Source organism: Tiliqua scincoides, chromosome 3, assembly GCF_035046505.1.
Source record: "Tiliqua scincoides isolate rTilSci1 chromosome 3, rTilSci1.hap2, whole genome shotgun sequence".
Classification (NCBI taxonomy): Eukaryota; Metazoa; Chordata; class Lepidosauria; order Squamata; family Scincidae; genus Tiliqua; species Tiliqua scincoides.
Genome location: NC_089823.1, coordinates 182,308,832 through 182,336,627, shown reverse-complemented (window position 1 = coordinate 182,336,627; position 27,796 = coordinate 182,308,832). Strand labels below are relative to the sequence as shown.

General features: G+C 42.1%; 1 protein-coding gene and 1 pseudogene across 2 annotated transcripts; both read left to right on the top strand.

The window, feature by feature from the left end:
• Positions 1-33: 33 nt before the first annotated feature.
• ACSL5 (acyl-CoA synthetase long chain family member 5) lies at positions 34-26,330 on the top strand. Of its 2 annotated transcripts, none has more exons than XM_066618819.1 (21): positions 34-89; positions 7,280-7,468; positions 7,572-7,680; positions 8,551-8,615; positions 8,696-8,797; positions 9,248-9,347; positions 10,592-10,770; positions 13,404-13,436; positions 13,540-13,591; positions 15,081-15,154; positions 15,253-15,330; positions 15,897-16,031; positions 18,652-18,786; positions 19,476-19,571; positions 20,983-21,055; positions 21,600-21,688; positions 21,790-21,906; positions 23,225-23,368; positions 23,621-23,722; positions 25,031-25,102; positions 25,704-26,330. In XM_066618819.1, the coding sequence occupies exons 2-21, from the start codon at positions 7,313-7,315 to the stop codon at positions 25,839-25,841; spliced, it is 2,049 nt and encodes a 682-aa protein (XP_066474916.1). In that variant the 5' UTR covers positions 34-89; positions 7,280-7,312; the 3' UTR covers positions 25,842-26,330. The 2 variants fall into 2 exon arrangements, with proteins under 2 accessions (XP_066474916.1, XP_066474917.1); XM_066618820.1 differs by lacking the exon at positions 34-89 and adding an exon at positions 1,922-1,939 and having other exon boundaries at positions 7,331-7,468.
• Positions 1,371-1,486, top strand: LOC136646953 (5S ribosomal RNA; annotated as a pseudogene).
• Positions 26,331-27,796: the final 1,466 nt, after the last annotated feature.

The following is a 27,796-nucleotide window of genomic DNA, read 5'->3' as shown; positions in this document are numbered from 1 at the left end:
CCTTAAAGAGTTTCCAGCACTTACTGAATGTGGCTGTTATTTAAGGCTGTGAGTCAGTGTGCTGCAGGTTTGGGGTGGGTTTGTGCCTGGTAAGTGATTTTTAGGGGAGGGGAGTAATTGGTGGTGAGTGTTAGTAGAACTGTAACTTACTGCTTATACCCTGTGTGTCTTCCTACTGAATTTTTCTGTTGGGAGTATGTGCTATAGAGCAGTTTTTGATAAAGACTGAATTTATGGTCAGCTGCATGTTAGAACTGAAAGGTATGCAAGTATAACTGCTTGAATTACAATGGTGGTTACTATTGTTTTTCCAAACTGGTTCTTGGTACACTTGTGTGTGGCTCTAACATTATTGCTCCTTTTGTAGTACAGTAATCTTGTAATAGTCTGAACAACAATTTTCTTAAGGCCTGCTTCAAATCAAATTAGATAAATGGAGAGTTGGGCTTGGGTTTCTCTGGGGGCAGATCTTCCACTAATTACTGGTTTGTGTGTGCTTGAACCTATGTGAGAACCAAGTTCAAAGCCATAGTATATGTATACAGCTGGTTTGGTGCTTCTTTACTTGAGTATATTCTTGCACCAGTTGCTTATCAAGTAACTAAGGCAGGTTCCAAAGGTCAGGGTTCTGGTTTAATTCATGAGCTTGTGTGTATTCAAATAAAAAGGAGTGGCCTGTATTGGTTTGGTTTTGCCTTTTATTAATGGAAGCAATACAAAGTAGTGCATAATTGTAATCCCTACTACTTCTCCAGATTTAACTTCTTGAAAGTCAGGAGGCCTTTGATCTAACATAAAAAGAGCCCTGCTGGATCAGGCCAAAGGCCCTAGTCTTGCTCTTATTAAAAATGGAGTTGTAAAACCCTGCACAACTGTACTCAGAATTCTGCTATCTAAAATGATGAGTATATGTACTTGCCCTGACTGTCCTTGTGCAAGGTAGGGTGGGAACAATTTCTTGCATCCCATTGGCTATTTAGGCAAAAGGAGTGGTTCTAGTACAGCAGTGAGTAGTGTTACTGTTAGCCCTGAGCTGAGACCATAGTGATCACCTCCCACCTGCTTGTAATGGTGTGTGTGTGTGAGGCTAGCTGATTGCTGTTGTGCAGCTGGCCAGGTAACTTATGCCTCACCTGACTGGGCTTTGGTGAAAGGTGTACTGTTTAACATGTTTGCCCTGAGATTTTTTTTTATTTTGGGGGGGGGGGGTAGGTGTGAATAGATAATAGACTATGGTCTCCTGCAGCAGTTACCTGCCTTTAAAAGGGGAAGAAGTGTTTGGAGATGGGACCCACTGGAGGGGGCCCATCCCATTGTCAATGGGCATTGTGTCAATAAATATGGTTAGGTTTTAATTCATACTTCTTCTTTTTTATGATGTTACCCTGCACATGCCTGATCTCATCTGATCTCAGAAGCTAAGCAGGGTCAGGCCTGGTTAGTACTTGGATGGGAGACTGCCTGGGAATACCGGGTGCTGTAGGCTTATACCATAGTCTTTCGAGACTGAAGGTTGCCAACCAACCAGGCAAGGGTAGTTCAGTAATCTGAGTGAGCAATGAGACCACTTGTAGTGCAAATACAATTGTATGTAAGCCACTTGCATGAGGCTCCTCTTAAGATTACTATCTATTGAAAGAAGTCTAAGTACATGGGGTGATAAACATAAGTTCAACTGGTTTCTAGAAGAAGAGAACTAGGGAGTGGTTATGCTAATTTGCTTGCTGCTTACTTGGAAGTGTGTACTTGGATGTATGCTTGCTGCTAGTTTGCAGAACAGAAAAGCAATGCAGTTGCTACATAAAATGTCCTGATCTAGCAGGCTAGAAATCTGCTTTCCATTCATATAGTGCAATGGTTCTGTTCTCCATATAAAGGGAAGGTAATGAAGCATCAAAAAGGTGAGTAATAACTGTGCTAAATGTTTTGCTGTGTAGTTGTGTTAATGTGCTCCAAGGTGCTAACTACTGTTGGATATCTAAAAACATAGGCTTCTGTAGTCTCTGTATTTCAAATGGCTCTAAATAGTGCTGCCTTCTTTACTTCTATATTTTCACCTAGACGTATTGATGTTTAAAAAATCATGAGAGGCCCTAAAGGACACTGATACTGGGTTGGGGAAAGGAATCTCACTTGAAATAAAGGAAGCTTTGAGTGATGAAAGGTTTAAAGATCACTATGGCATGAACTTAGCATTCCAGTGACCTCTTTATTGTAAAGTGTAGTAAGGGATTCCTGAAGTGCGAAGGTACACAAGAGTTGCTGACAGTGTTGCCCTATGTCCAAGAGCAAAAGGCACGAGAATCTTCTGGAAAAGATTGTACAGCTTCTGAATGCTGCTGTACAATCATAGCACTCATATGCACTCATAGCAATTCATAGCACTCCTATGAATGCTAGAATCTAGTCTACTCGATTATTGTTTAGTGGCACACTTTTTGAAGTTAAATAGATGCTTTTCACTTACTTGTGGTGGCTCGATATTCTTGGGGATGATAGCTGAGTTTGTAACAGAAGTTGATTTTAACTGGTACCTCTTTAGTAAGTTACTAGATGTATTTAGAAGTGCTATGATTGTATGAAGCTGCTTTGTACAGAGTTGGTACCAAGCTAGAGGGACCACTAATTCATTTAGCCTGTGCTAGTTTTCCCAGAGGCTTGGGTCTTTTCTAGCACCTGTTGCCTGAATGATTCATATGGAGACAGCCTAGAATAATAAGCATGCAAGGAATGTGCTCTGTCATTGAGCGATGTTGCCTATTTGCTGTCATTGAGCAATGTTGCCTATTTGTTCATAAGTGTATACTTTGAAGTAGACTCCATAGACTTGTGTTCGCCCACTCAAAATGCATACTTGAATATCCAAACAAGTTCTTAATGTTTTATAAACTTGTACTAGCTTGTACAGAGAAGAGTAGACTCCATGTTAGTATGCAGAAGTATAGAATGGGGTATATTGCCCCATATATAGAATGGGGTAAATTGCCCCTCTGAAGTCTGCCACAGGCGAGGTCATCCAGGATCGGGCGCAGCAGATGGAACGCTGGGTGCAGCACTACTCTGAGCTATATTCCAGAGAAAATGTCACAGAAGAAGCGCTGAACAACATTGAGTGCCTGCCTGTGTTGGAGGAGCTTGACAGTGAACCAACCCTAGAAGAACTTCACATGGCCCTGGACTCCCTTGCCTTTGGCAAGGCACCTGGAAAAGACAGCATCCCTGCTGAAGTCCTAAAGTGCTGCAAAGAGATCATCGTCACTGAGCTGCATGAAATCCTCTGTCTCTACTGGAGAGAAGGTGGAGTACCTCAAGACATGAGGGATGCAAACATCATCACGCTGTACAAGAACAAAGGTGACAGGGGTGACTGCAACAACTACCGTGGCATCTCTCTCCTTAGCGTTGTAGGAAAGCTGTTTGCCCAAGTTGTACTAAAGAGGCTCTAGGTACTTGCAGAGAGCGTCTATCCAGAATCGCAGTGTAGATTCTGAGCCAACAGGTCCACCACTGATATGGTATTCTCCCTTAGACAACTGCAGGAGAAATGCAGGGAACAACGACAGCCACTCTTTATAGCCTTCATAGATCTCACGAAGGCTTTCGACCTGGTTAGCAGGGACGGCCTCTTCAAGATTTTCCCCAAGATCGGATGTCCACTCAGGCTCCTCAACATCATCAGGTCTTTCCACAAGGACATGAAGGGCACTGTTGTCTTTGATGGCTCCACATCTGATCCCTTTGACATCCGAAGTGGAGTAAAGCAGGGCTGTGTTCTTGCGCCGATCTTGTTGGGGATTTTTTTCGCTGTCATGCTGAAGCAGGCCTTTGGAACTGCAACAGAAGGCATCTATCTCCAGACCAGATGAGATGGAAAGCTCTTCAACCTCTCCAGACTGAGAGCAAAGTCCAGCTGAAATGTCTGTGTGACTTCCTCTTTGCTGACGATGCAGCTGTCACTACCCACTCTGCCAAAGATCTCTAGCAGCTCATGATTCATTTTAGCAAGGCCTGCCAAGATTTTGGACTGACGATCAGCCTAAAGAAAACACAGGTCATGGTTCAGGATGTGGACTCACCTCCCTGCATTACAATCTCTGCGCATGAACTGGAGGTTGTCCATGACTTGTGTACCTTGGCTCAACGATCTCCGACACTCTCTCTCTCAATACCGAGCTAAACGCATCGGTAAAGCAGCTACCATGTTTTCCAGACTCACAAAGAGTCTGGTCCAACAAGAAGCTGATGGAACATACTAAGATCCAAGTCTACAGAGCTTGTGTCCTGAGTACACTTCTGTACTGCTGCGAATCATGGACTCTTCACTCACAACAGGAGAGGAAACTGAACGCTTTCTACATACGCTGCCTCCGATGCATCCTCGGCATCATCTGGCAGGACAAAGTTCCAAACAACACAGTCCTTGAACAAGCTGGAATCCCCAGCATGTATACACTGCTGAAACAGAGACGCCGGTGTTGGCTTGGTCATGTTGTGAGAATGAGCGATGGTCGGATCCCAAAGGATCTCCTCTATGGAGAACTTGTGCAGGGAAAGCACCCTATGGGTAGATCACAGCTGTGCTACAGGAATATCTGCAAGAGGAATCTGAAAGCCTTAGGAATGAAAACAGATGGGAAACCTTGGCCTCTGAGCGGCCCGCTTGGAGGCAGGCTGTGCAGCATGGCCTTTCCCAGTTTGAAGAGACACTTGGCAAACAGACTGAGGCAAGGAAGGCCCATAGCCAGGGAGACAGACCAGGGACACACTATACTTGCTTCCAGTGTGGAAGGGATTGTCACTCCGAATGTGCCTTTTCAGCCACACTAGACGCTGTGCCAGAATCACCATTCAGAGCACAATACCATAGTCTTTCGAGACTGAAGGTTGCCTACTAACTAGAATGGGGTAGCTTGTCTAGTATAATGGCTGCTAGCAACACATGTATGCATAGTTGACTAATGAAAAAAACTTTATGTAAATGTTACAGGTGTGCCAAAGCTGCCTTGATGAATGACATTTAGTCATATGGCAAGCAACTCAGTCTCTTTTGCTTGTATCCAATGTCTAAGCAAAATTCAAATACAAGAATAGTGTTAACAGTGCATGTTTACTCAAAAATAAATCTTGTGCCTTCAATGTGATCCACTCTTGGATAAGTGTGCATAGGATTGCAGTTTAAGTGAGGTTAGAACTCTTCTGGTTAAACCCATTTCTGCCTGGCCCATGTGTGTATTCATTTGGTTCCTGTTACGTATTTGCAATGTTGGGCAGAAATGGCTTAAGCTGCTTAGTTAATTAATACAAGGATAATTCCTAAATGTAGCTGGGCAGAAGCTTTACTTAAGTACGACATGAGAAATCTCTACCTGCATTGTTTTATCTGATTGTTCTGTACTTGCACTGAATTTTTCCCAGGCCTGCTGTCTTGGCATGCTTCTCCAGCTCAACTTAAGTTCAGTGTTTTATAGATCATAGGGCTACATTTTTAGAAAACTAGATGGGAAATCTCTGGTATGAGAATTATAGGCTGCTTGTAGTTAAACAAAAGTCAGGCTGATTTATCAATAGAAAATCTTAAATGCAGATCTGGGAGTATGTGATCTTAATGGAACTCTGAACTGTGGCTATCCTTTAGGTGGGGAGATGAGCTGCAGGTCATTACTACACCTGACATAATTGATCTTTATTAAAGGCCTTATTTTCCCAAGATAGAAGTCAATGTGGCTGTAATGTCCAATTACACTTTTCTTACATGTTTAGACTTATTCAGGCCTGTATGCTGGAAGTCTGGCCAATTAGATGTACATAATTAAAGAAGCAGGTAAATATTGGCCTAAAACCTTGTAGAATATTGTGGTGGTTGAGAGAAATTCTTAATCCTGGTTTGCTGCTTTCTGTAAATGTCTTATATTTAAAAAGGCAGCAAATTCTTGTACCCTTAGCTTGCTATATATTTAAAGTGGGTAACTTCCTGCAAGAACAGTCTCTAAATGGAATTTATATGAAAGGGAAATGAGATTTAATTGATAAATGAGGCTTAATTGCTTAAATGGAAAATAGCAGTGAGTGTCTCATCAATTCAATTAAATTTGAGCCAATTCAGAAACTGCAAGTGGGAAGGTGACTCTGCTTGAGATTAGTATTCTGCCTCTATCCCTGTCCCAGCATAACTGTGTGTGATCCAGGCACACAAGGAGAAATGCAAGCTGCTGTGCATCTCTTCCTGGAATGTGTGAACTCTAGAGTGGCTGTTGCTTCTAAGTATTCTTGGCCAACTTTCCAATGCTGATGCAGCCATGCCAATGGAGCATGTGCTGCATCCTTTAGTGGGGGGCAGTGTTGGAGGTCTTGAGGTAAGGGAACATTTGTTCCCTTACCTATGGCATGTATTGCAGCTTCAGCAGTGCTGGAAAGTTGGACAGGATTAGGCCCTCAGAGTTGTAGCCCATGTAGATTAGTTTAATGTGATAGCTACACTAAGAAAGTAGTTGACGACCTAATTTTGTGACTCATGAATGGATTATTGTGGTCCTATGTTAAAATGAAAATTTGATCCTGAACCACTTCTGTATACTCTACTGTTAGAAAACTTCTGCTATGTAATATGAATGAAACTTGTCTTTCTGCTTTTACTGGGCCTGGAAAATGTGAGTAGCAAGTTGGTTCTTGCAGAGATGACTATCAAGTACAGTATTACAAATCTTCAAACACTGTTTCTGCTTCTTGTCTGTCTTGATATTGTATTTGCCTATCCTCTGTTTGCCTCTGAATTAGGAGGGGCACTTGTGAGCTTGAAACACCTCGCTTAATGTAAGTATGGGTGTATATCCCATACTTGCGCTTTTAAATTCTCTTTTCTACTAGTGAAGGACTTAATGTGAGTAGCATATTGGGGAGGGAGGGAGATAACTATGGTGGGGGTAACAAAGGCTCCAATCCTAACCACACTTTCCAGAGAGTAAGCACCACTGAACACAATAGAACTTACTTCAGAGTAGACCTGGTTAGGATTGTGCCCAAAGTCAATTACAAGGATTGTGTAATTGCAATTACACAATTACAAGCTACCATAAGTGTGAAGGAACCTACTCTTAACTAAAGAAGCTTATAGTCCTTCTGGCTTCTTTCATTGCTGATCTCCTGATCATGATGGGCTGTCAATTCAGCCTAGATTTTTGTATTGACTGTCCTGATTAGCACTGGTAAAGAATTTTATTCAACAGTATATTAAGTGAATACTATCTTCATGGAACTAATCTCTGCTACCCTCTCTCTCTAGGTTCTACCACTCTGGTATTGCTGATTAGGCAGCATGCTTTGGCTACTTCAGCTCTTGTTTACACCACTTCCAACTCCTGCTGTGATTGGCCTGATCACATTTGGAACAACTGTCTTCCTATGGCTGATAACCAAACCGAAACCAATTCCACCCCCTTTTGACTTGAACAAACAGTCAGTTGGCACCGAGGTAGATGAGTTACTGATCTGCCACTAGTTGATGGATTGGATGCATGAATTTGCCTATCATTAATGCTACTGTGCTAACTTATATGAATAATTTCTAAATGTAGGGAGGAGCTAGAAGAAGTGCAATTCTGGATGACAACAAACTGGTTTCTTATTACTGTGAGGATGCAAAAACCTTGTATGAGGGCTTTGTAAGAGGACGCTATGTGTCTGGTAAGCTGAGACCTTCATAGAATTTTGTCCTTCAGTATATATATATATATATATATATATATATATATATATATATATATATATATATATATATATATATATATAGGTGGTGCAATAGTGTTTTACTATTGCACCACTAATAACCCTCACCAACCCTTGGCTTCAGTTGCTGCCACTTGCAAAACTATGTTTGGATTTTTTCATTCCGTGCATTACACATTGTACAGAAGATATGGGTCAATGATGGTCATGGGCCAATGATGGTCTTATGTAATATGTACTATTGACCTTGACCTGACTAATCTGGCTCCATGATTGTGTCCATGTGATGATACTTTGCTGTAGGAGACACTTTTTATATCTTGAATATGAAAGGCTTCCTTAAATCTGGAATGCTTTAGGCCTCTTACTACCTAACAGTGTAGCTATTTCAGAGGTGATGGCTCCAACTAGTGCAGTAGAAATCTAGTTTCTCCATGAGGCTGCAGCATGATGCTTGTGGCCACAGATGCTACAGGAAAGTCTCCTGACTCATATTCAGGGGACTCAGAATTTGATTGGGGCTGGGTGCTGTGGTATTGGCCTCCTGGGTTTAAACCACGTGTGTGCATTACCCCAGTGCGCCCTATTAAGAGGGGAAAGTAGGTACTGCTTGTGTAGCCTATATTTTTGCACATTCCCTGCCACTCTAGGGAAAATGGCTGCAGAGGAGGTTTTCAACTTGATTTCTTGGTGCCTCTACTGTACTTAAATTTGATTCCCCCATGCCTGTTAGAATTGCTGTTTAAAAGAAATGTTCAAAACTCTGATCTACAGTCCATTCGCCTGAGGTTGAAGCTACAATCTATATTCATCCAATTTCTCTTGCAGAAAATGGTCCCTGTCTTGGATACAGAAAGCCTAAGCAACCTTATCAGTGGCTGTCTTATCAACAGGTTAGTTATAAAATTTGGAGTTGAACAAAAACTGAACTTCTCTCTAAAGGTGTTAAATGACTGGCCTTTTGCCTTTCTAGGTTCTGGACAAAGCTGAATACCTGGGATCGGGCCTGCTGCACAAAGGATGTAAACCATCAGGAGACCAATTCATTGGTATCTTTGCCCAGAATAGACCAGAGGTACCTTATTGAAATTCTCATTTGGGTGTTAAATCTAACCAATATTTGCCTGAATTTGAGGTTAATATTATTCCCATTATTGGGAAATTGTGAGCAGGTGAATAGATTTTCTACATGCTTTCATCTGTGAGTGGAATTCCTTTGACAAGTGTACTGGTCAACTTGTGTAGCATGCCAATATTTCTTGACTAGGATGGGTATGAAAAGAATGTCCTACTTGTTGCAGTTTCTTATAGTGGCTTACAGTAGATGGTGGGAGTAAATAGCATTGCAGAAAGCTCTAAAGTATTAGCTGCTTCCATATGCAATTAATGGCTATCTCTCTTGATAGCCAGAAATCTCAACAAGGTCTGCTGTCTTAGATGGCATATGACCAATCTTAGTACCTAGATCTGTGGAATACAATGCTAAACTGAATGCGTTTTTCCTCTTGCTTTCCCCTAAATGTAGTGGGTCATCTCTGAACTTGCCTGCTACACTTATTCCATGGTTGTAGTTCCCCTTTATGAAACACTGGGGTCAGAAGCAATTGTTTACATTATTAATAAAGGTAAGTTGTTGGCTTCCTTCAGTGAGGGATGCTAGTGTTTCATCTTTTATCGATGCAGGAGGAAAAATCTTCTTGATAAGTGAAAATGAGTATTGAGGGATTTCAAAATGCTCGTCTAGATGTAAACGGAGTATGTTTGTGTGATGGTGCATCTCAGCCTTTGCTAGAACTGAGGTTGCAGAAGGTGCAGAAGGAGATGTAATGGTGCAAGGGCTCTTCTGTCAGAAGAACAAATTCTAAATATGCATGTCTAGTTTGACTAGTTGCAGAGAGGCCAGTTCTGATTAGGTCCATGGAGCATCAAGGAGGGAAGTTAATTAAGATCTCTTGGGATGGCATATTGGAAATGCCCTGTACTAGTTTTAACAAGATGTCTTGCTCATTAAATTGTTTGACCCTTCCTGCTGCACTTACAACAACAACAACAACAACAACCCATCAAGTTACCCTTGTATTTGCCTCTAATTGGCAAATCTGTTTTATTGCAAAGTCCAAGTCACTTCACCAGTCCAATTTGCTGCCTCATTGTAGCTTTTTCTAGTTCATACTTTCAATGCAATGGTCCTTTAAGTGGTACTAGTAATTAGACTAGGTGACATACATAGCATGCTCCAATGTCCTCTGTAATTCTTACAGGGTGTGGAGCCCTATCGGAGCTGTGTAGGGGCAGCTCCAGAGCACTTGGTTTAGTCATCACTAAGCACTAGGATATAAGCTGTGCACAGTTCCGATTCCAGCTGTGCAACTTGGAGGGAAGGCTGGTGTGCTCGTCTTTTTTTTCTTTTTAATTGAAAGCCAGTGTGTTAAATCACTCTTCTGTGATGGCAACTGACATGGGCTTCCAGTTATCAGAAGCTTCTGTGGTTGCATGCAGGGCTTTCCCTCCTTCTGCTGATTAAATGATTGCCATGTGGAACAGTTCTTGAATCTTCACTGATATAGGCAAGCATTTTGTTTCTGGTTTCCTGGTCAACCTATTCCAGAAGTCTTTAGGATGGTAAGAATGTAAAACATGGTGCTTCTGACTTGCATGCTGTTAGAAGCATGGAGTACCAGGTAGACTTGCAGCTGTGGGTTTTTTGGAAGTGAATGCTTGGGCTAAGGAGCTCTGAAAGGTTAAAGACCTATTCAAAGCTGTTTTAGGGTAACAAACTTTATTTGGTCTCCTAATAAGTGACAAATACAGTACATAAGTTGGCTTCTCTGAATAAGAACTGGACAAAAGTATGTATCTGTTCCTGCAGCTGACGTATCTACAGTGATCTGTGACAAACCTGACAAGGCACAGTTGTTACTTGAGAATTGTGAACAAAAGAAGACCCCAGGTCTAGCCATGGTGATTCTAATGGATTCTTTTGATGACCAGCTGAAAGAAAGAGGAGCTGCACTAAAAGTTGAAATTCTTTCATTACAAGAAGTTGAGGTACAAGATCTTCTTTACTTTGAGGGGGTTCATTCAATTGGTTCTAGAACAGCTATTTTCCACCATTTTCATCTCACGGCACTCACTGACAAGGCACTAAAACTGTCAAAGCACACCATCAGTTTTTGGACAATTGACACACACATTGCATGGACAGCAGGGACTCTCATCCCCCAGTGGCCCTACTAACAAATCATCCTCCCCCAAACTTACACGGCACACCTGCACACCACCAGTGTGTGCCATGGCACAGTTGCTGACAATGGTTGTTCTAGAAGGTAGGACAAGTTGTATTCCACTTGGCTTGATTTGGAATTCAGCTATTGAGTGCTCATGCAGCAAAAACTTGACTACTTGGGGAGCTCCCAACCGGTTCTATATTAGAACAGATGAGACTGCAGCAAGTTGAGCTACTCTGGCTGTATTTCAGATAAAAATAATAAAAATAATAAAAAAATAAAAATAAAAATAATAAAAGGTATTTCTATACTGCCTTTCTTGGTCCTCAGATTTCTCCTTAGACTTTATTCAAGGTGGTTTACATAGGCAGGCAATTTAAATCCCAGTAGGGATTTTTACAATTTGAAAGAAGGTTTCTATCTTTCAAGAAACCACAACATTCAGGTGTTTCTTGATCTGGTCGCACATTCTGGCCTCCATCCTCCCATGCACAGAGCAGATGGAATAGCTCAGCTCAGCTTGTCAGCTGCTTCACGGTCGCACAGTGCCGGTGGCCTCCAACTGGCGACCTTCAGATGTTACCTTCAGGCAAATGGAGGCTCAACCCTCTAGACCAGACCTCCCTGCCCTGCTGCATCTAGACCAGACTTCCTGCATCTTGTCTGTCCTTAGTTGGCAAAGGCTATCTTGATTAGATGGCTGTTTTCTCCAGTGTTTTGGATCCCTATACTGTGAAATGAAAATGGTCCTTTGGTGCCAAGGAGAAACCATAAATATATAGTCGCAAGGTTTCTTTCATACACCTCTTTGGTTCTATTATACTAAAACTGCTATAAATGAGAGTCATAGCCTATAGAGTCTTTGGAGCACAGGCAACAATTTAAGCTGTATCTTGAGGGATGTTAGACTTGTCTGGAGAACCTGTAACCTAAAGACATAGACTTGTGCTCATCCCCTGAACTAAACTGCAAGCTGATATTAAGGCAATATACTGATGTACAAGTCAAAATTTATGCCCAAAATTTGAGCCTGAAAACCTGGGTCAACTTATGCATGGGTCAATATAGTAAGTAAAACAGAAGTTTGAGAGCTTCTGGGAAGCTTAGCAGCTGTCTGATGAAACGGGGGTGGGACTGGGCTGAGAAGCAGGACATGGGTGGAGGAAAAGAGAATTTTTACTAGTAATTATGGTATTCAGAGACAGCTGTTTTAGCTTCTTCAAATAAGAAGATAAGTGAAGACATTATGGGAATTGTAGTCTGTATGGGGATTACTGCTATGGAAGTGTAGCACTTATTCCTCACAACTCCCATAAGCACCTTCAACTCCCAATTTAGAGAAGAAGGTAAAATGTCTTTCTTTCTTTCTTTCTTTCTTTCTTTCTTTCTTTCTTTCTTTCTGCCTCAGAACATTCATGGCAAGCCATTTTCAATGAATTTCACACCCCCTCAGTTTAGGTTTTTAAAAAACCAGGATGGAATCCTCATTTCCATCTGAAACAAAGTCCCAGGCTGCAATTCAGTGCACCATTACTTAAGAATATCACCCATGGAAAGCAGTGGGTCTACTGAGTAAATAGGGTTGCAACTATGTGCGGCTGCACTTGCTCACAGTCTTTCCTTGTTTGTCTCTCCGCTGTGAATTGAATGGCATGCTCCCAGTTATGTTATAAGTTGTATGTTATATGTTGAACCTCTTGCTTAACACACCAGGCACCTTAAAGAGGGATTTGATTTATGATTCTACCAGTATGTTTAGAGTGCACTTACTTGATAGTGTCTACAAAAAGGTTGTGAAGACCCAAATTAAAAAAAGTTAAAGAATAAAAATGTATCTTGGGATCTCTTACTAAATTTAATAGAGGGTACAGTTATTGGGTAACCATTAGGTTATTTTCAGGATCTGGATTAGGTTATTTTCAGGATCTGGCCTCATGTAAAATCAGACAAAACTATAGTTGAACATCCTCCCAAGTCTAACCCCCTCCCCAACTTATCTGAGGGTCATAGAAAAATCCATGATTTGTCTGGCTCAAAACCTGCCCTCTACTTATCTGTGAGTGTCTGTGGTAGTTAACCAGGGTTTTTAGTTGGCATGACTGCTACAAGTTTTGATGACTCAGGTTAAATTGACAAGCCCAGTCATGCCAATCAAATGAATATTGCGTATCTTGTATTAACATCCTTCACTTTTTGCTCCAGTCATGCTAAAGTTTCTGTTCCTTGAGATGTTGGCTTAAGATCTGGTCTGTGGCTGCTTGCCAGAAGCTGGTTTTAAACTATAAAAAATACTGTAGAAGTTCTGTTTTTTAGTTCATGTATTTTATGCATTTTTATTATTGCCTGCCAGAGCACCCTTTGGGGAGGAGGGTGGGGTAAAAATCAGTAAGGAAACATTTGAGATGTATTTCTTGCCATCATCTGCACTACTCAATTCTTTTGCTTTTTCTGCAGAGACTGGGGAAAGCCAACTTAAGCAGACCAGTTGTAAGTACCAATTTTTCCGCTTAAGAAAACTATGCATGTTCACTATGAAGTGCAACTTCATGAATTTTATTAAACAAGCTTAATTCTTGTCACTTTGTTTCAGCCTCCTAAACCACAGGATCTTAGTATAGTCTGTTTCACCAGTGGAACAACAGGTAAGTAACTGGGAAGAATGGTTAACACTGCAACTAGCTTTTTCTATTAAAATTCTGTAGATATTTGATCCAAACATGTTGTGCACTGCACCCAGGTTAATGCCATCTATTTGGGGCACCTAGATACGGATTGCTGTGATACTTCAACTTCCAGATGATTGCTTTACTTGGCTATACTAAGACAAGGGCTCCATACATCTTAAGCAGAGTTCAGGGGAATCTCCAAATATATGCCACTTCAGGTGGCATTTAGATTACTTGCTAGAATAGTGGATTGGGAATGAGACTGGTTTTGGGTTTGAGGTGAGATGGGAACCCATAACCACAGCCTCTTCTTTAGGGAAGAATAAATCCTATTAAATCTTATGGTGAAGTAGGGCTGGAACTATTAAATCTGGATTGCAGCCTTAAACTAGAAATGTATACCTGGCAACTTAAAGGCTTGTTTGGAGTTGCATCACTTCTAAAGCTCATTCAATGGGACATAAATGTAGGTCAGTGGTTTCCAACATTTTTCACTTGCATACCCTGTTGTGTCTCAGCTCCTCCCCGCTGGGTATCGTATCAGCTTAAGGCTGGTTAGTTTCCCTTTGTTAACTCACCAGGGCAGTAAGCACATGTCAGAGTCAGGTCCCAGTCCAATAAATGCAGATTGCCAAATCACAGTCCAAAGTCAATATGCTGGGTCACAGTCCAAGGTCAAAGTCCAGGTAAGCCAGTTAGTCAATGCAAGGTGCCAAATCAGAGTCCAGGTAGGTAGTTGCCTCTCCTCTCCTTCAAACATTCACTTCAAACATTCACTCCTCCTACAACCCACAAACCCTTCCTGCCTCAGGTGCTCCTTATATCCCTGAGGGCCCTATTGCCTTCAAGTGGCTGCAGCTGTGCAGCACACTCTGCTGGATGCCCAGGCCTTACCCTTAAAGGGGCCACTGCTGACACCACATCTACCTCCTCGCCAGGTCTTCCGTGATTTCAATACATACCCCTTAGCAGCCCATTTCCATAAATTAGCAAAATGTTTGTAATTAATACAGTTGTTGCTATTTCAAATTCCTGTTTTCAAATACTGGTCCATACTGGATGAGACACAAATTGACAACCAGAAACTAGCAGTTGCTGGAGCTTCTGCAGCAACTTTGCTTTTCTTCCTACCTTGCCAGCCCCTCATGGCATTCTAATACAGACCTGCCTTTTTTCTACCATTCAGTTATTTTTCAAATACCCCTAAAGCTCCTGGCAAATACCCCTAGGGGTACATGTACCCCAGGTTGGGAACCACTGATCTAGATTAATGCTGCAGAAATTCAGAGTGTCATTCTCTAGCAGGTCTCTACTTCCTTCCCTAGCTTGAAAACACTTTCTGTCAGTCAGGTGACATGTTAACTGGCCTAGCTAGGAATACCGCAATATAGTTCTTCTAGATAGAAATGCAATGGATACATACAAATACCTTTTAAGAATCAAACATTCATTTGTCTTTATGTAGGTTTTCCTAAAGGAGCCATGCTGACACATGAGTCAGTGGTTGCCAACACTGCGGCCTTCATGAAAAGTACAGAGGCAAGTACCAATTTGTGCATGTCGGTGACACTAATCAAGCTCTAAACTGTGGGTGAACATAGGGTAAGGATTGCAACTATCTGCTTCTCTTCCTTTAGTTGACAACCCGTTGTATGACATCTGATATCTCCATTTCATATCTTCCTCTGGCTCACATGTTTGAGAGGATAGTGCAGGTAAGTGCTTTACTAGGTTCTTCTTGTGCGCCAGACTTAATATGCCTTCCTGGGTAATATGAAAAAAGACTAATGCCTGCAGACATTGAGTTTGGTTATAGTTGATAGTTGCAGGTTTGCAGTCAATGCTTGATGACAATCCTGTTTGCAACAGGGCTGTATAATTCTACAGTAGAAACTTGCAGCTCTCTACAATATCTACTTTTGTAGAACAGGGATGAAAGCCTAGATGCCGGTCTGGGAAATAATACCCAAGACCTTCATGTCAGCTTTCATTTTGTATACAGTACTAGAAACCTGGAAAGTTGATATTTGGGTCCACCAGCTCTTAGTGGGAGGAAGACTTGTATTGAATCAGCACCTAATGTCAAACTTGATTCTGTCTTAACACTATTAATCTGTTCTCGCCTCTCCCTCTCCTGACACATTCAGTACTGACAGCTCTACTAGTTCAGTGGCTCTTGATAAAATGGAGGTGACTTACCATAAGGGTTTATTTAGGACATGGGTAGACTTAACTCTGGAAGCTCATGCAGTGTAGTGATTGTCTTCTGGTTGCTTTGTAGACTTTGATGTACAGTAATGGAGCAAAAGTAGGCTTCTTTCAAGGTGACATTAGACTCCTAACTGATGACATGAGAACCTTGAAACCAACCATGTTTCCAGTGGTGCCAAGGCTGCTGAACAGGATCTATGACAAGGTAAACCATTCACTTAAGAACCTGAATTGTTTGTTCCCACTACAATAGAGTTAATTACAGCCAATAGTTTATATATACATAAACTTTTCTAAAATCTTGGTACATGTCTCTTAAAAGTCAAAAGCTCTAGACCAGTAGTCTCCAAACTAGAAACCACTGTGTCATGAAAGAGCTCTCTCCGTCCCTAGCAGCGCTGCATTTCTTTCAAGCTGATTTGGGCAAAGGGATGCAGAATGGTAAACACTGCTCAAATAGGGGTGGGGGGAGTAGGGCTTTTTCCAAACTCCAGATCCAGCCCACAGGCCAGGGTTTGGAGAGCCCTGCTCTAGACCAGTGGTTCTCAAACTTTTTAGCACCAGCATCTACTTTTTAGAATAACAATCCTGATTGTTGGGAACCTACCAGTGAAATCATCAAGCAGGAAAATGTAACGTATACGAGGGTCGCCCAGAAAGTAATGCACCACATTTTTTTTCTTCAACAATTATTTATTGAACACAATGAAACTTACACACAAGAAAGAATGATGTTTCTTCTACACTCCCTATTTTTCCACGTAATCTCCATCCAGTTCTCTGGCCTTCCTCCAGCGAGACACAAGGGCATGTATGCCCTGTCGGTACCACTCCTTGTTCTGGTCACGAAGCCATTTCTGCACTGTGTGAATCACCTCTTCGTCATCCTCAAAATGTCTTCCGCGAATGGCATCCTTTAATGGCCCAAACAAGTGGAAGTCTGAGGGAGCTAGGTCAGGGCTGTAGGGTGGATGGGGTAACACAGTCCAAACCTGTTTAGTGATGTGTTCCGAAGTCCTCAAACTTGTGTGAGGCCGAGCGTTATCATGTTGAATCAAACATTCACCTGGGTTGTTACGGCGCCGAAGTCGCTGGAAGCGCTTCTTGAGTTTGGTTAATGTCTTCACATAAGCTTCAGAATTAATAGTGCTGCCTCTTGGCATCACATCAATGAGTATGACGCCCTCACAGTCCCAAAACACAGTGATCATGACCTTACCGGCGTAAGCAGTTGCTTTGAATTTTTTCTTCTGTGGAGATTGAGGATGACGCCATTCCATCGACTGTCATTTTGTTTTGGGCTCAAAATGGTGAACCCAGGTTTCATCCTGGACAAGAACGCTTCCCCCTCATCTTCAAAACATTTCAGCAACTCAGAAGAAATGTTTTTTCTGAGAAATTTGTGGTCCACTGTAAGACAGTGTGGAACCCATCGTGCACACACTTTTGAGTAATCAAGAGCACGGATGATTGCATCCACACTTCCTTTGCTGATTGACAGCTTCAGCACCAACTGCCTAGTTATGCGTCGGTCCTCGCGAATGAGCACATCAGCAAGCTGCGTCTTGTCAGGTGTGACAGCCGTGGATGGCCGCCCCGAACGCTGCAAATCTTGGAGCTCTGCCGAACCGCCTTCTAATGGCCTCACCCTCTGTGCCCAGCGACTAACCATACTTCTGTCGACTGCAGATTCTCCATAAACTGTACACAAAAGTTTGTGAATGTTCCCAACAGTTTCTTTCTCCGCAGTGAGAAATTCAATGACACGCTGCTTGTAACGTACATCACTTACAGACGCCATTTCGAAACACTGCTGCAGCTACGCTATCTGTCTGAAGAAACCAAAAATTTGTGTGTGCACTCCTGAAAATTCAAATAATGTATATCTAAAGTTTCGCATTCGTACCATTACTGTAGGCTGAGAAAAAAAATGTGGTGCATTACTTTCTGGGCGACCCTCGTACATTGTGGTCTGTTAAAACTACAGATCTGTAACCCCAAATGCAGTCGCATGCCATGGTAGCAATATATTAGACGGGTAGCTCAATCCTGAGCTGCCCGGGGCACCCACACTTGGCGGCACCGAGAAGGGTTGCCAATGGATCCTGCGCCTCCCGAGCTTCCACGGGAGGCACCTCAGGAGAAGGGGACTTTCGTCCCCTTTCCCCAAGTAAGACAAGCAGCCCTGCAGTGGGGCTACTTACTTCAGTGCCGACCAAAAGGCAGCCCTATAATAGCACCTTGGATCCTGCAGAGCTTTGCTGACCCGCCTCCCATCCCTCCCCCAGGCTGCCCCCTCTCTGTGTCATTCCTCCCTGCCCTCTCTCCACTCCCTGCCGGCCTCCTCTGCCTACTGTTCCACAGCTCAGCGGTCTGGGAGACCGCCAAGTCATGGAAGCTGGGCGACCACCCCACGCTAGCCCAGCACTGACCGGTGCTGGGCTAGCACCAGCGGGAGCCTGGTGGCGAGGCCGGCAAATGTGCTTTATGGCACGTTTGCGGCAGTGCTTGATGGCATGGAGTCGTGCCGCCGAGCATAGGATTGGGCCCTAAATATATTAAAAATAAAATGCTCATTGAAATGAATGGTGACCACCTGTAATTGCCTTGTGATCCACCTAGTGGGTCCAGACGCACAGACTGAGATATGCTGCTCTAGGCACTTTGAATTTTTTCCCTGGAATTGCAAGTCTGCTGTAAAACTATATCCATGGTTAAATTGCTGGTATATAGCAGTTTGGAGGAAAACTAAGTTAGGTTGATGGTGTTTGAGTTGCTGTGAACAAGCTTTCACACAAGTAATACAATGAGCTAGTGTCTTGCAGATACAAAGTGGTGCCCAAACAAAGTTCAAGCGGCTTCTCCTCAATATCGCTGTGGCCAGAAAACAAGCTGAAGTTAAGCAAGGAATTATCCGAAACACCAGCCTCTGGGACAAGTTGGTATTCAAGAAAATTCAGGTATATGTCATTCCTGACTCTTGCTCAAGATTAGTAAGTTATTTAGATTTCTGTACAACCTTTCCACAGGCTACATGCCTGGCACATATGCATAATGTGTAAAATGTTGAACAGGTGTGTCAAACTCATCTTGTACAGAGGGCTGAATAGCATTCATGGCACCTGCTGAGGGCAAGAAGTGACACCATTAAGCAGATGGCTAGAAATAAGCATTTGCAGCTAATGAGTCCCTATGAACAAATAAACTATGATCAAGATTTGCATATTTTCTCTTGTTAAGGGCCAGATTGTCACCTGGAAGAGCCTAATTCTAACACAGCCACCCTTTCAGAAGTGTTGTTTCTGCTGTGCCATCACTTTTCAGGTCGGCAGCTGAGAGGTGCTCTGCAAACTGACTCCTTGGCTGAAAGGGCAATCTGTGTGATATTGTGCTCTTCCAGTGCCTTGGCAGTGTCTCACCCCTCCACATTGCTTGCCTTCTGAGGCGTCTTTCCATCTCCCCTCCCAGAGCATTGGCAGATGTGGCACTGCTGAAAGGGTGGTGTTGAGAGGGCCCAAATATCATGCAGGTTGGATAAAGAGCTGCTTTATCAGGAGTGTGTGTTATAGAAATATCTGACTGGGATAGGAAACAAATAAGCAATAAGACTGGACAGTGAAGCTTATGCCAACCATGTTCTCTGCTACAGGAAGCCATGGGTGGAAAGGTACGGATAGTTGTGACTGGAGCTGCCCCAATATCTTCATCTGTCCTAACATTCCTCAGAGCAGCTTTTGGATGTCAGGCAAGTATTTGGAGGAGGTCATTAACTTTGTCAATTACTTGATCAAGAGCTGGCAAGACTGTGCAAATGATGAATTTGGCAAATGGTGGCAGGAGGACTAGTTGTGGTTCTAAGCTGGGAAACTGCATCCCTGGACTGATTCGGTCCCCATAATCTAATGGTGCCTAGACATGTACAGTGGCCCTGCTTTATATACAGATTTGATTATCTGCTGATGACAAGTCTGTGGTTGGAGGGTTTCAGATGACCTCTGAGATGCATCTGGAATGTAGTAATTAGAGAAGAAGTGCTGGGCTTTGAAATGGTTTAGCATATTTGGCAACAACAGCAGGCATGCCTGCGTCTGTGCAGAGCAAACTCTGCTAGCCTTGGAACTATGCTGAGTGTCCAAGCCCAGTGCTGTAAACAAGATGAGCCAGTATGAGAGATAAGGAGAAGCGGTTAGACCTAGAAATGTGTTGTTGTCAGCTTCTTTAACCTTTAATAACCCTCAGTATTGCATTGTATTGCTTCATGAGCTTAAGTGAATAAAAGGCTTGAAGGAGGCTAAGCAATCATCAGTTTCTCTTCCAGCTTCCGGCTTCCTCCCTGCATCCACATTTGAAACCTGTCTCCGTGTTCATTCTGCATCGCCGTCTCCTCTTTTCTGCCTTTTTGACCCCTTGCTGCTCCAGTTCCTTCCCTCAACCCTTAGAGTGCCTCTGCTCCTTGCACTCCATCAAGCAACAAGGCTCTAAGCCTTGTGTGCTTCCCAAACCAAAGTAGCATTTGCTACATGGAAGGCACTTGCAGTTTACTAGCATGCCCCATGCAGATTTCATTATCCATGAAATTTTATGAGGGTGATCCTGGAACAGATCCCCTGTGGATACTGAAGGCTTACTGTTCTATGTACTTGATAGCACTCAATACTACAACCTGTTGAACAAACTGAAGCCACTAGCTGCTTGATTCTCTTGTGGATACCTTCATCTCTTTTCTCACCTTGTGGGAACAGTGTGCAATTTGAACCCTGCCCCAGTGACATCAAGCTTCCCACTTAAATGATTGTACTGTACCAAGAAAACTGCTTCACCCATTGTACCCTTCCCACCCAAATGCTGCTTGCAATGCTGGCACAAAGTATTGTCCCTTGCAGGCTTGCTGTTAACAGCCCATGGTGCTACAATTGAAAGCATAAAAGTAAATTTTACAAAAGTTCACTGGACACTCTAAGCAAATGTATGCCATTGATTTTTGCAAAACTTGGTTCTAAGGGATCATTCTTAGCAGCTTAATCCGAAATCATACAGTGGCAGGAAACAAAATTGCTTCATTTAGCACATGTATTCTATAAGTAATGACTGATGCTGAAGGTACAGCAAAATAAAGAGTTTAAAGGCTATCTCTACATTGCTTGATTTCTAATCAGATATTTGAAGCATATGGCCAGACAGAATGTACAGCTGGCTGCACAATCTCACTGCCAGCAGACTGGACAACAGGTATGGCTATTTAAAATTCAACATATAAATTGGGGGGGGGGGGAGTGGAGTCAAGCTGTCCTAATCTAGGGTTAGCTGTTTAGTAGGAAACTTGTGACTTGGATGAGAGTTCAGTTTCTAATGTGTGCAGGAAGAGGCTTTTTCATGTGGTCCTAATTCTTTAAGCTCTTCCTTAGTATTGCTGTTCAGTTCTTTACAAAGCTGTTTACCAGTATTCGTGAGTCAATGGAATGGAGAGACAAGCATGTCTTTTGTCAAACTCCACTTCTTTCCAACTGACAAGATCAATCTTTCTGATTCCATCACCAAAGCTTAGATATATGCTCTACACTTAACACTGCAAGAAAATGGTTGCTTATACCTTTAATATTGGAGTTGATAGTGAATTAAGAATAAAGTAGCTATGGTTTTTAGAATACGCTTAGCACTGGTCATTTTGACAGCCTGTGCAGGCTCTACCTTCTATTTTAAATGGTTGTCGAAGTATGTAAAGAGGGAGCTTGCACTGAAACAAAACTAAATCTGTGTGACTGTTCTTCTGTAGGCCATGTTGGACCACCCCTGGTTTGCAACATTATAAAACTTGAAGATGTTGCTGAAATGAATTACTTCACAGCTAACAATGAAGGGGAGGTGAGTGCCTCTTTACAGCCACCATCCCAATGAAGCATTATATGAACCAATTGCATCTATAAATGGAAAAGGGGCTAACCAATTCTGTGTGTTGCCCTTAGGTTTGCGTTAAAGGACCAAATGTATTCAAAGGTTACCTGAAGGATCCTGAGAAAACTGCAGAAGCTATTGATAAGGATGGATGGCTTCACACAGGAGACATTGGGAGATGGCTTCCGGTAAGATGATGGTCATGGGGTTCCCTAACTCGGTATTAAGTATTCCTTTCCATGAGTCATTTGTTAAAGGCTTCAAATCCTGGTAGAGACTCTAAATTCTTCTGTAGAAGACTGACAATCCTGTAGGTGACAAAACTGTGCCCAAAACACTTCTATAGAATTCCAGTAGTATATTTTTATCTACTACTATAGGCCAAGACTTAGTGTATATAGTATGCCCTCCTTATCCATGGACTTGGTATCTGTGTAGATTTGACCAACTGTAGATTGAAAAATTAAAAAAATTCACATACCCAGCCATTACATAGTACTCACTTGCCTTATGCACCTTCCACCTGCCTCACAACATTAATGCAAGTTTAAGCAATTTTCTTATGTTGATGTAAAACAATGTTGGCAATGTATGCATCATTTTCTTACCTGGACTTGACCACCCATGGAATTAGCCATGCAGGGTTCCAGAATCCACCTCCCCAGATAAGGAGGGCCTGCTGTATATACTCCATACAGAAACAGTTATAAAATGAACTAAGTATCCAAAAGCCTGTACTTGGCTCTAAAACTTGATAGGAGACTAGAACAAGTAGCTGGAATACACGTACATGCTTTCTTCTACATAATCAAATGAGGCAGTAAGGCTTTACTCTAGTTGAGATTGGTGTGATACAGGCAGGAGACAGACTAGTGATAAGATATTGACTGTAGTAATTATGCACAGGTGCTGGGCTTAGTTTTAGTATGTGGCAAGCGACAGCAGGTACGCCTGCGCAGAGCACACTCTGCCAGCCTTGAAACATGCTGAGTCTGAGCCCAGTGCCTGTAAACAACAGGATGTTATGAAGATGTGTTTATATCTAGGAATGTGTATTGCGGTTAGCTAGAGTCAGTCAGTCCCAGCTAGTTGTAACTAGAAGTTTTATCAGTATTGCTTCATGTGTTTTGAGGCTTAATAAAAAGGGCTTGTTGAGAGCTAAGCGGGAGCTTCTTCTTCAGTTCCAGCTCTCCCCTACATCTCTACATTTGAATCCCTGTCCGTCTCTTCAGTTATTGCCCTGACTTCCTGCTGCTCTAGTTCTAACTTTCAACCCTTCAGTGCTCTCTGCACTCCCTCAAGCAACAAGGCCTTAAGCCTTGGGTGCTTCCCAAGTAGCGTAAAATTGCTACAATTGACTCCTTGTGAAGTTGGGCGGTGAAGAGGGCATTATCAAATTCCAGAGGGGGGTGTGTGTGAATTTTGAACAGAGCATCTGTTGCATATACAAATGAAAACGCACACAGAATGTGATGACATAATAAAACATTACTGCACTTTTTATAGAATGGGACACTGAAGATCATTGATAGAAAAAAGAACATCTTCAAACTAGCTCAAGGAGAGTACATTGCACCTGAAAAGATTGAAAATATCTACATCAGAAGTGTTCCAGTGGAACAGATCTTTGTACATGGTGATAGTTTGCAGGTAATGGCACAGGCTTCTAAAGCTCAATTTGAGTGAAAACTGAATATTGATTGGTCTACTTCAGGATCAGAAGAGACACCCAGCAGCTGGGTTGACTTACTGTAGCATATGAGAACCTAAGTGATTGTATCCTCTTTGGAAGATATTCTGGTCTGATCACAAAAGGTATATAAGATCTCTTCCACTCTCAAATCAGACTTCGGAAAAATACTCAACTTATATCTGAATGCTTATCTTTGTCTCGTTCAACAGTCTTTCTTGGTTGGTGTGGTAGTCCCTAATCCAGAGACTCTTCCAGACTTCGCAGCAAAGTTGGGTGCAAAAGGTTCATACGAAGAACTTTGCAAAAATACAGTAAGTATCCTTCAGCTAATAAGGAAAAACTGTGCATCTGATCAAATTTAAGTGCAACAGGAGGAATTATAAGCATGCAGTTTGATTATTCAGCAGTTGATGACTCAGAAGTTGAACATGCAGAGAGACTTTTTATTGAAAAGCATAATTCACAGTGACTCTTGTATGCAGATGTGGCAAATGCCCTCCGCATAAATCTACTTTGGCAGGAAGTCTTAATCAGAGCTGTAAACTTGGTTGAGAATAATTGTACAAGTAGCACAGTAGTTTTAAACATTGGCAGGCAAGGCAGTAACTCTTAGGATTGCTTATCATATCACCAAGCTACACCTTAAACTTGTTCTTCTGCAGTGTGCTCTGAGCATACTTTGAGCCTGAACAGAAAGGTGACTCAAAAGTACATTAATGGTTTGAGGTCTTGCCTCAACTAATTGGACCCTTCGATTATTCAGTTGGGATATTGTACATAGCCAGAAGGGGGAGTCATTAACTATTTCTAAACTCTAAAGGAATATGCTCTGCATAGCTGGGGGAATGCTATTCCAAACAATTAAAGTTATTGATGGATGGAACAATGGGATGGTTATGTTGGTTCTATGCATCTCTCTGAAGATGGAAAAAGGCCATGTCTAACTCTGAAACGGTGGCACTAACTTGCCTTTATTTGATCAAACTTAAAGGAGCCTTGGCTTGTAGAAAAGTGTACAGCATACAGTATTTGCACTCCTGCTCATATGTGCAGGACAATGTTGAAGGAGAATGCATACAGACTAGCAAGGAGAGGTATCCTCAATCTGACTTGGGAACTGTGCTATAAAGAAATGTTATACTAGAAGAGATCATGAGATGGACTCCTTATCCCTACTACATGGATATTAGCCCATCTAGACAAGCTGACTTGGTTATATAGGTTCCTCTGTCCCAGTTGGGTGTCATACTCTTTTCATACAGAAGGCTGAAGCTAGCATTCATGCTGTCTGCTGAGGGGCAGGATATTCTGAAGTAGATGACTGCCAGAATTAACACACAAACTCATTAGCTGCAACTTGGAGGGGAAAATGTGCAAATCTTGTTCATATTTTCAAGATATTAGAGCCCAATTATAACGGGCTGGATAAATTGGTTCTTGAGGTTGTAGTGGGTCCAGAGGCTGCAGACTGTTCATAGGTCTTACGTTTGACACCCTTGGCCTAACCTTTACAACTTTTAACTTTTCTCATTTTTGTTCATTAATTTATAAGACCACTACAGTAATTCAAAAATGCTAGATAAAATTTTAATGCAAGACTGCAATGTGTCTCTGATCAGGCAGTGAAAAAAGGTATCTTGATGGACCTGGTAAAGCTGGGCAAGGAAGGTGGCCTCAAATCCTTTGAACAAGTAAGTAGTTCCTGACTTCTGCTAGCCTTTGGAAGGTACTGAGCTATTTAAAGAGTGAACAAAAATCAGTTATGTTTAGCATAGTTGTTGAAACTTCTATTTAGCTTGGACTGTATTCAGAAAGGACTGAATATAAGGTCCTAAGACCCTAGTACAAGCATATAAATTAGCCAGATTTCTGGTAATATTATGACCGAGATTTCTTTCAAGGGTATTGCTCTTGGATACTAGAATTTACTTGGGCAGAGTTAGCCTTAAATCTTAGCCTGCAGCTTCTTGGGATTCCAGCAGTAAACGGAGATGATGAATGGACTTATCCTGGGAAACTTACCTACAATCTACAAATCTACTACAAATTGCTGTGTGATGGGGAGAATAGATAGGATGGTTGGTTCAAGTCCATAAATGACTTTGCTCATTGCTTTGCTCTTTTGGCTCCTCTGATTAGTATTCTGATGTAGACATGAAACTTGCAGTTGTAACATCAACAGAAATTGCCTACATAGACACCATAGATTATTCCATGGAATAAATGTCACATTTGAACATCAAACAAAGATGTTGAGCATTCCTGATCATGGTGCAATATCTCCACAACCAGGTAAAGGATATCTACATTCATCCAGAGATGTTCACAGTTGAAAATGGACTCTTGACCCCAACATTGAAGGCAAAGAGAGCAGAAGTAACCAAGTACTTCAGAAGCCAGATTGACGCCCTCTATGCTTCTAATATGTAGGGGATGCACAAAGGCTACCTTGCTAAACCTACTTGGACTGGGCTATGAAAGCATTCAGCATGACACTAGATAACGAAGGACTGAAATGAACAACTTGAAAGTCCTTTTTTAGCTAAACTACCAGGTTGTCATCCATTTTTTTTATAAAAGTATGGGTAAGTTGCTATTGGAGCATGTTAACTTAAAACAACTGGGAAGCTGTCTTGTTCTACCTCAAATATTTTGACTTTATGGAATCAATAAGGAGCAAACCAAAATGGCCAATTAGTTTGGAGATGAGGCTCCTGTCTGGCAGCTTGTGGTAGTTGTAGAATTCATAATATCTGATGCTGAGCTGATGATATACTTGAAACACTAATTCTTATTAGATCAGCACCTTATAAATCATACATGGGCTTCTTTCATTGTGTTGACTGTACATAGGCTTGCTGAGATGTTGTGCATCTTTTGTGATGGAATCAAATGCACTAGCTGCAAATGTATCTTTTCTAGTTGGCATATCCAAAGCTTGCTGAGACACAATGACTTCTGGCTGAGACCTGAATATGTGAAATAAAAAACAAATAGCACTCAAATTGCTTGGTGACGACTATATTGGGTAGAATGTCTCATAGCAAGTTTGATTTATCACTTGGCTAGTGAAAGGCCTATTGGATGAGATGCAGAATACCAGTTAAAGAGCCATGGTTTATATTGCATAGCAAAAGACATTCTGGTCACATGAAAGCAGATGTGTCCTTCAAACATGTTTTGAGTCTCTTCTCTCCCCCCATATTCCCTGTTTAGTTTCCCATTGTTGCACTGCCAATGCTGGACTGCTTGGTCAAGGAAGAGACTTCTTTGGAATAGGATTTAGCAAGATGGGTTACGGGTATCCTGGCCTACAAACGTGAAATGGCCTTGTTCTGCTTCGGATGCCCATGAGATGGGCAGACCCATCACGTTAATGGAAGCTTCTGCTATAGAAGCTCTGTGTCTACACTAGAACACCTATAATAATGCTTTGGTTAGTGTGCAAAGAATATCTAAGAACAGTGTGTCCAAAGGCATGCTTCTATACTGCTAAATGGGTGGTTACTATTTCAAGTTGCATGCAAACACTTGAATGCACGCAGTAAATGGAACACATTGGTTTCCCCTGCACTTTAAAACTGGGACAATCCCAAAGGTGATGCATAGGTAACAGGGCAGCTGCCCTAACATAGCTAGGACAACTGCTGACTCTTGCCAGCTGCAGTGTGGTAAGAAAGTATATTGGCCTTTATAGGGTTGTTATACAGGGTAATAACCTGTACATGTAAAGCCCTCTCTATACTTGGCACTATGGAAATGGTATGTATTATAACCAGTTGTAATTGGGCACGCTAGAGGAGGTATAGGATTCCAGCTTTTGCCTGGCAAATTCAAGACTTGCATAATGAAATAAAGGCTACAGAACTTGAGTTGCATACAAGAGGATCAATGCTCCTCTTGTATGCACTGCATGGGTATGAATTCAGGTATGTTAAGCACTATAACCTTGTCAGATGGAAGAAACTTTCCAGAAAGCAAAATAGTTGTTCCCTCTGCAAAGGCAATGCATAAGGTGCTCCCCCTTGTGGTAAGGATATGCAGCTTGTGTAGCATCTTGCGTGTCCATTCCATTAGTAGGGCTGTGCTGGTACTTCTGACGCTTTCTTTAGTGCACTTGGCTGCTGTGTAACTCTTTTGCCTTTTTAAAGAATGTTGGTGTGAGAATGATTCCCTGTGTGGTAAAAGGGCAGTAGGGCATACCTGCACTTGAAACTAGCCTGCAATGGCTGTTGCAAGGATGTGTACATAGTTGATGTGTATATGCAAGCATGCTTTTGTTTCTATGGGCCATGAGTCAAACCCAATGGCCTAACTGGTCAGCATGGATCATGATTAAGATCACAAGCTTTAGAACCTGAAATTCTGGCTTCTAAATTGTTGAA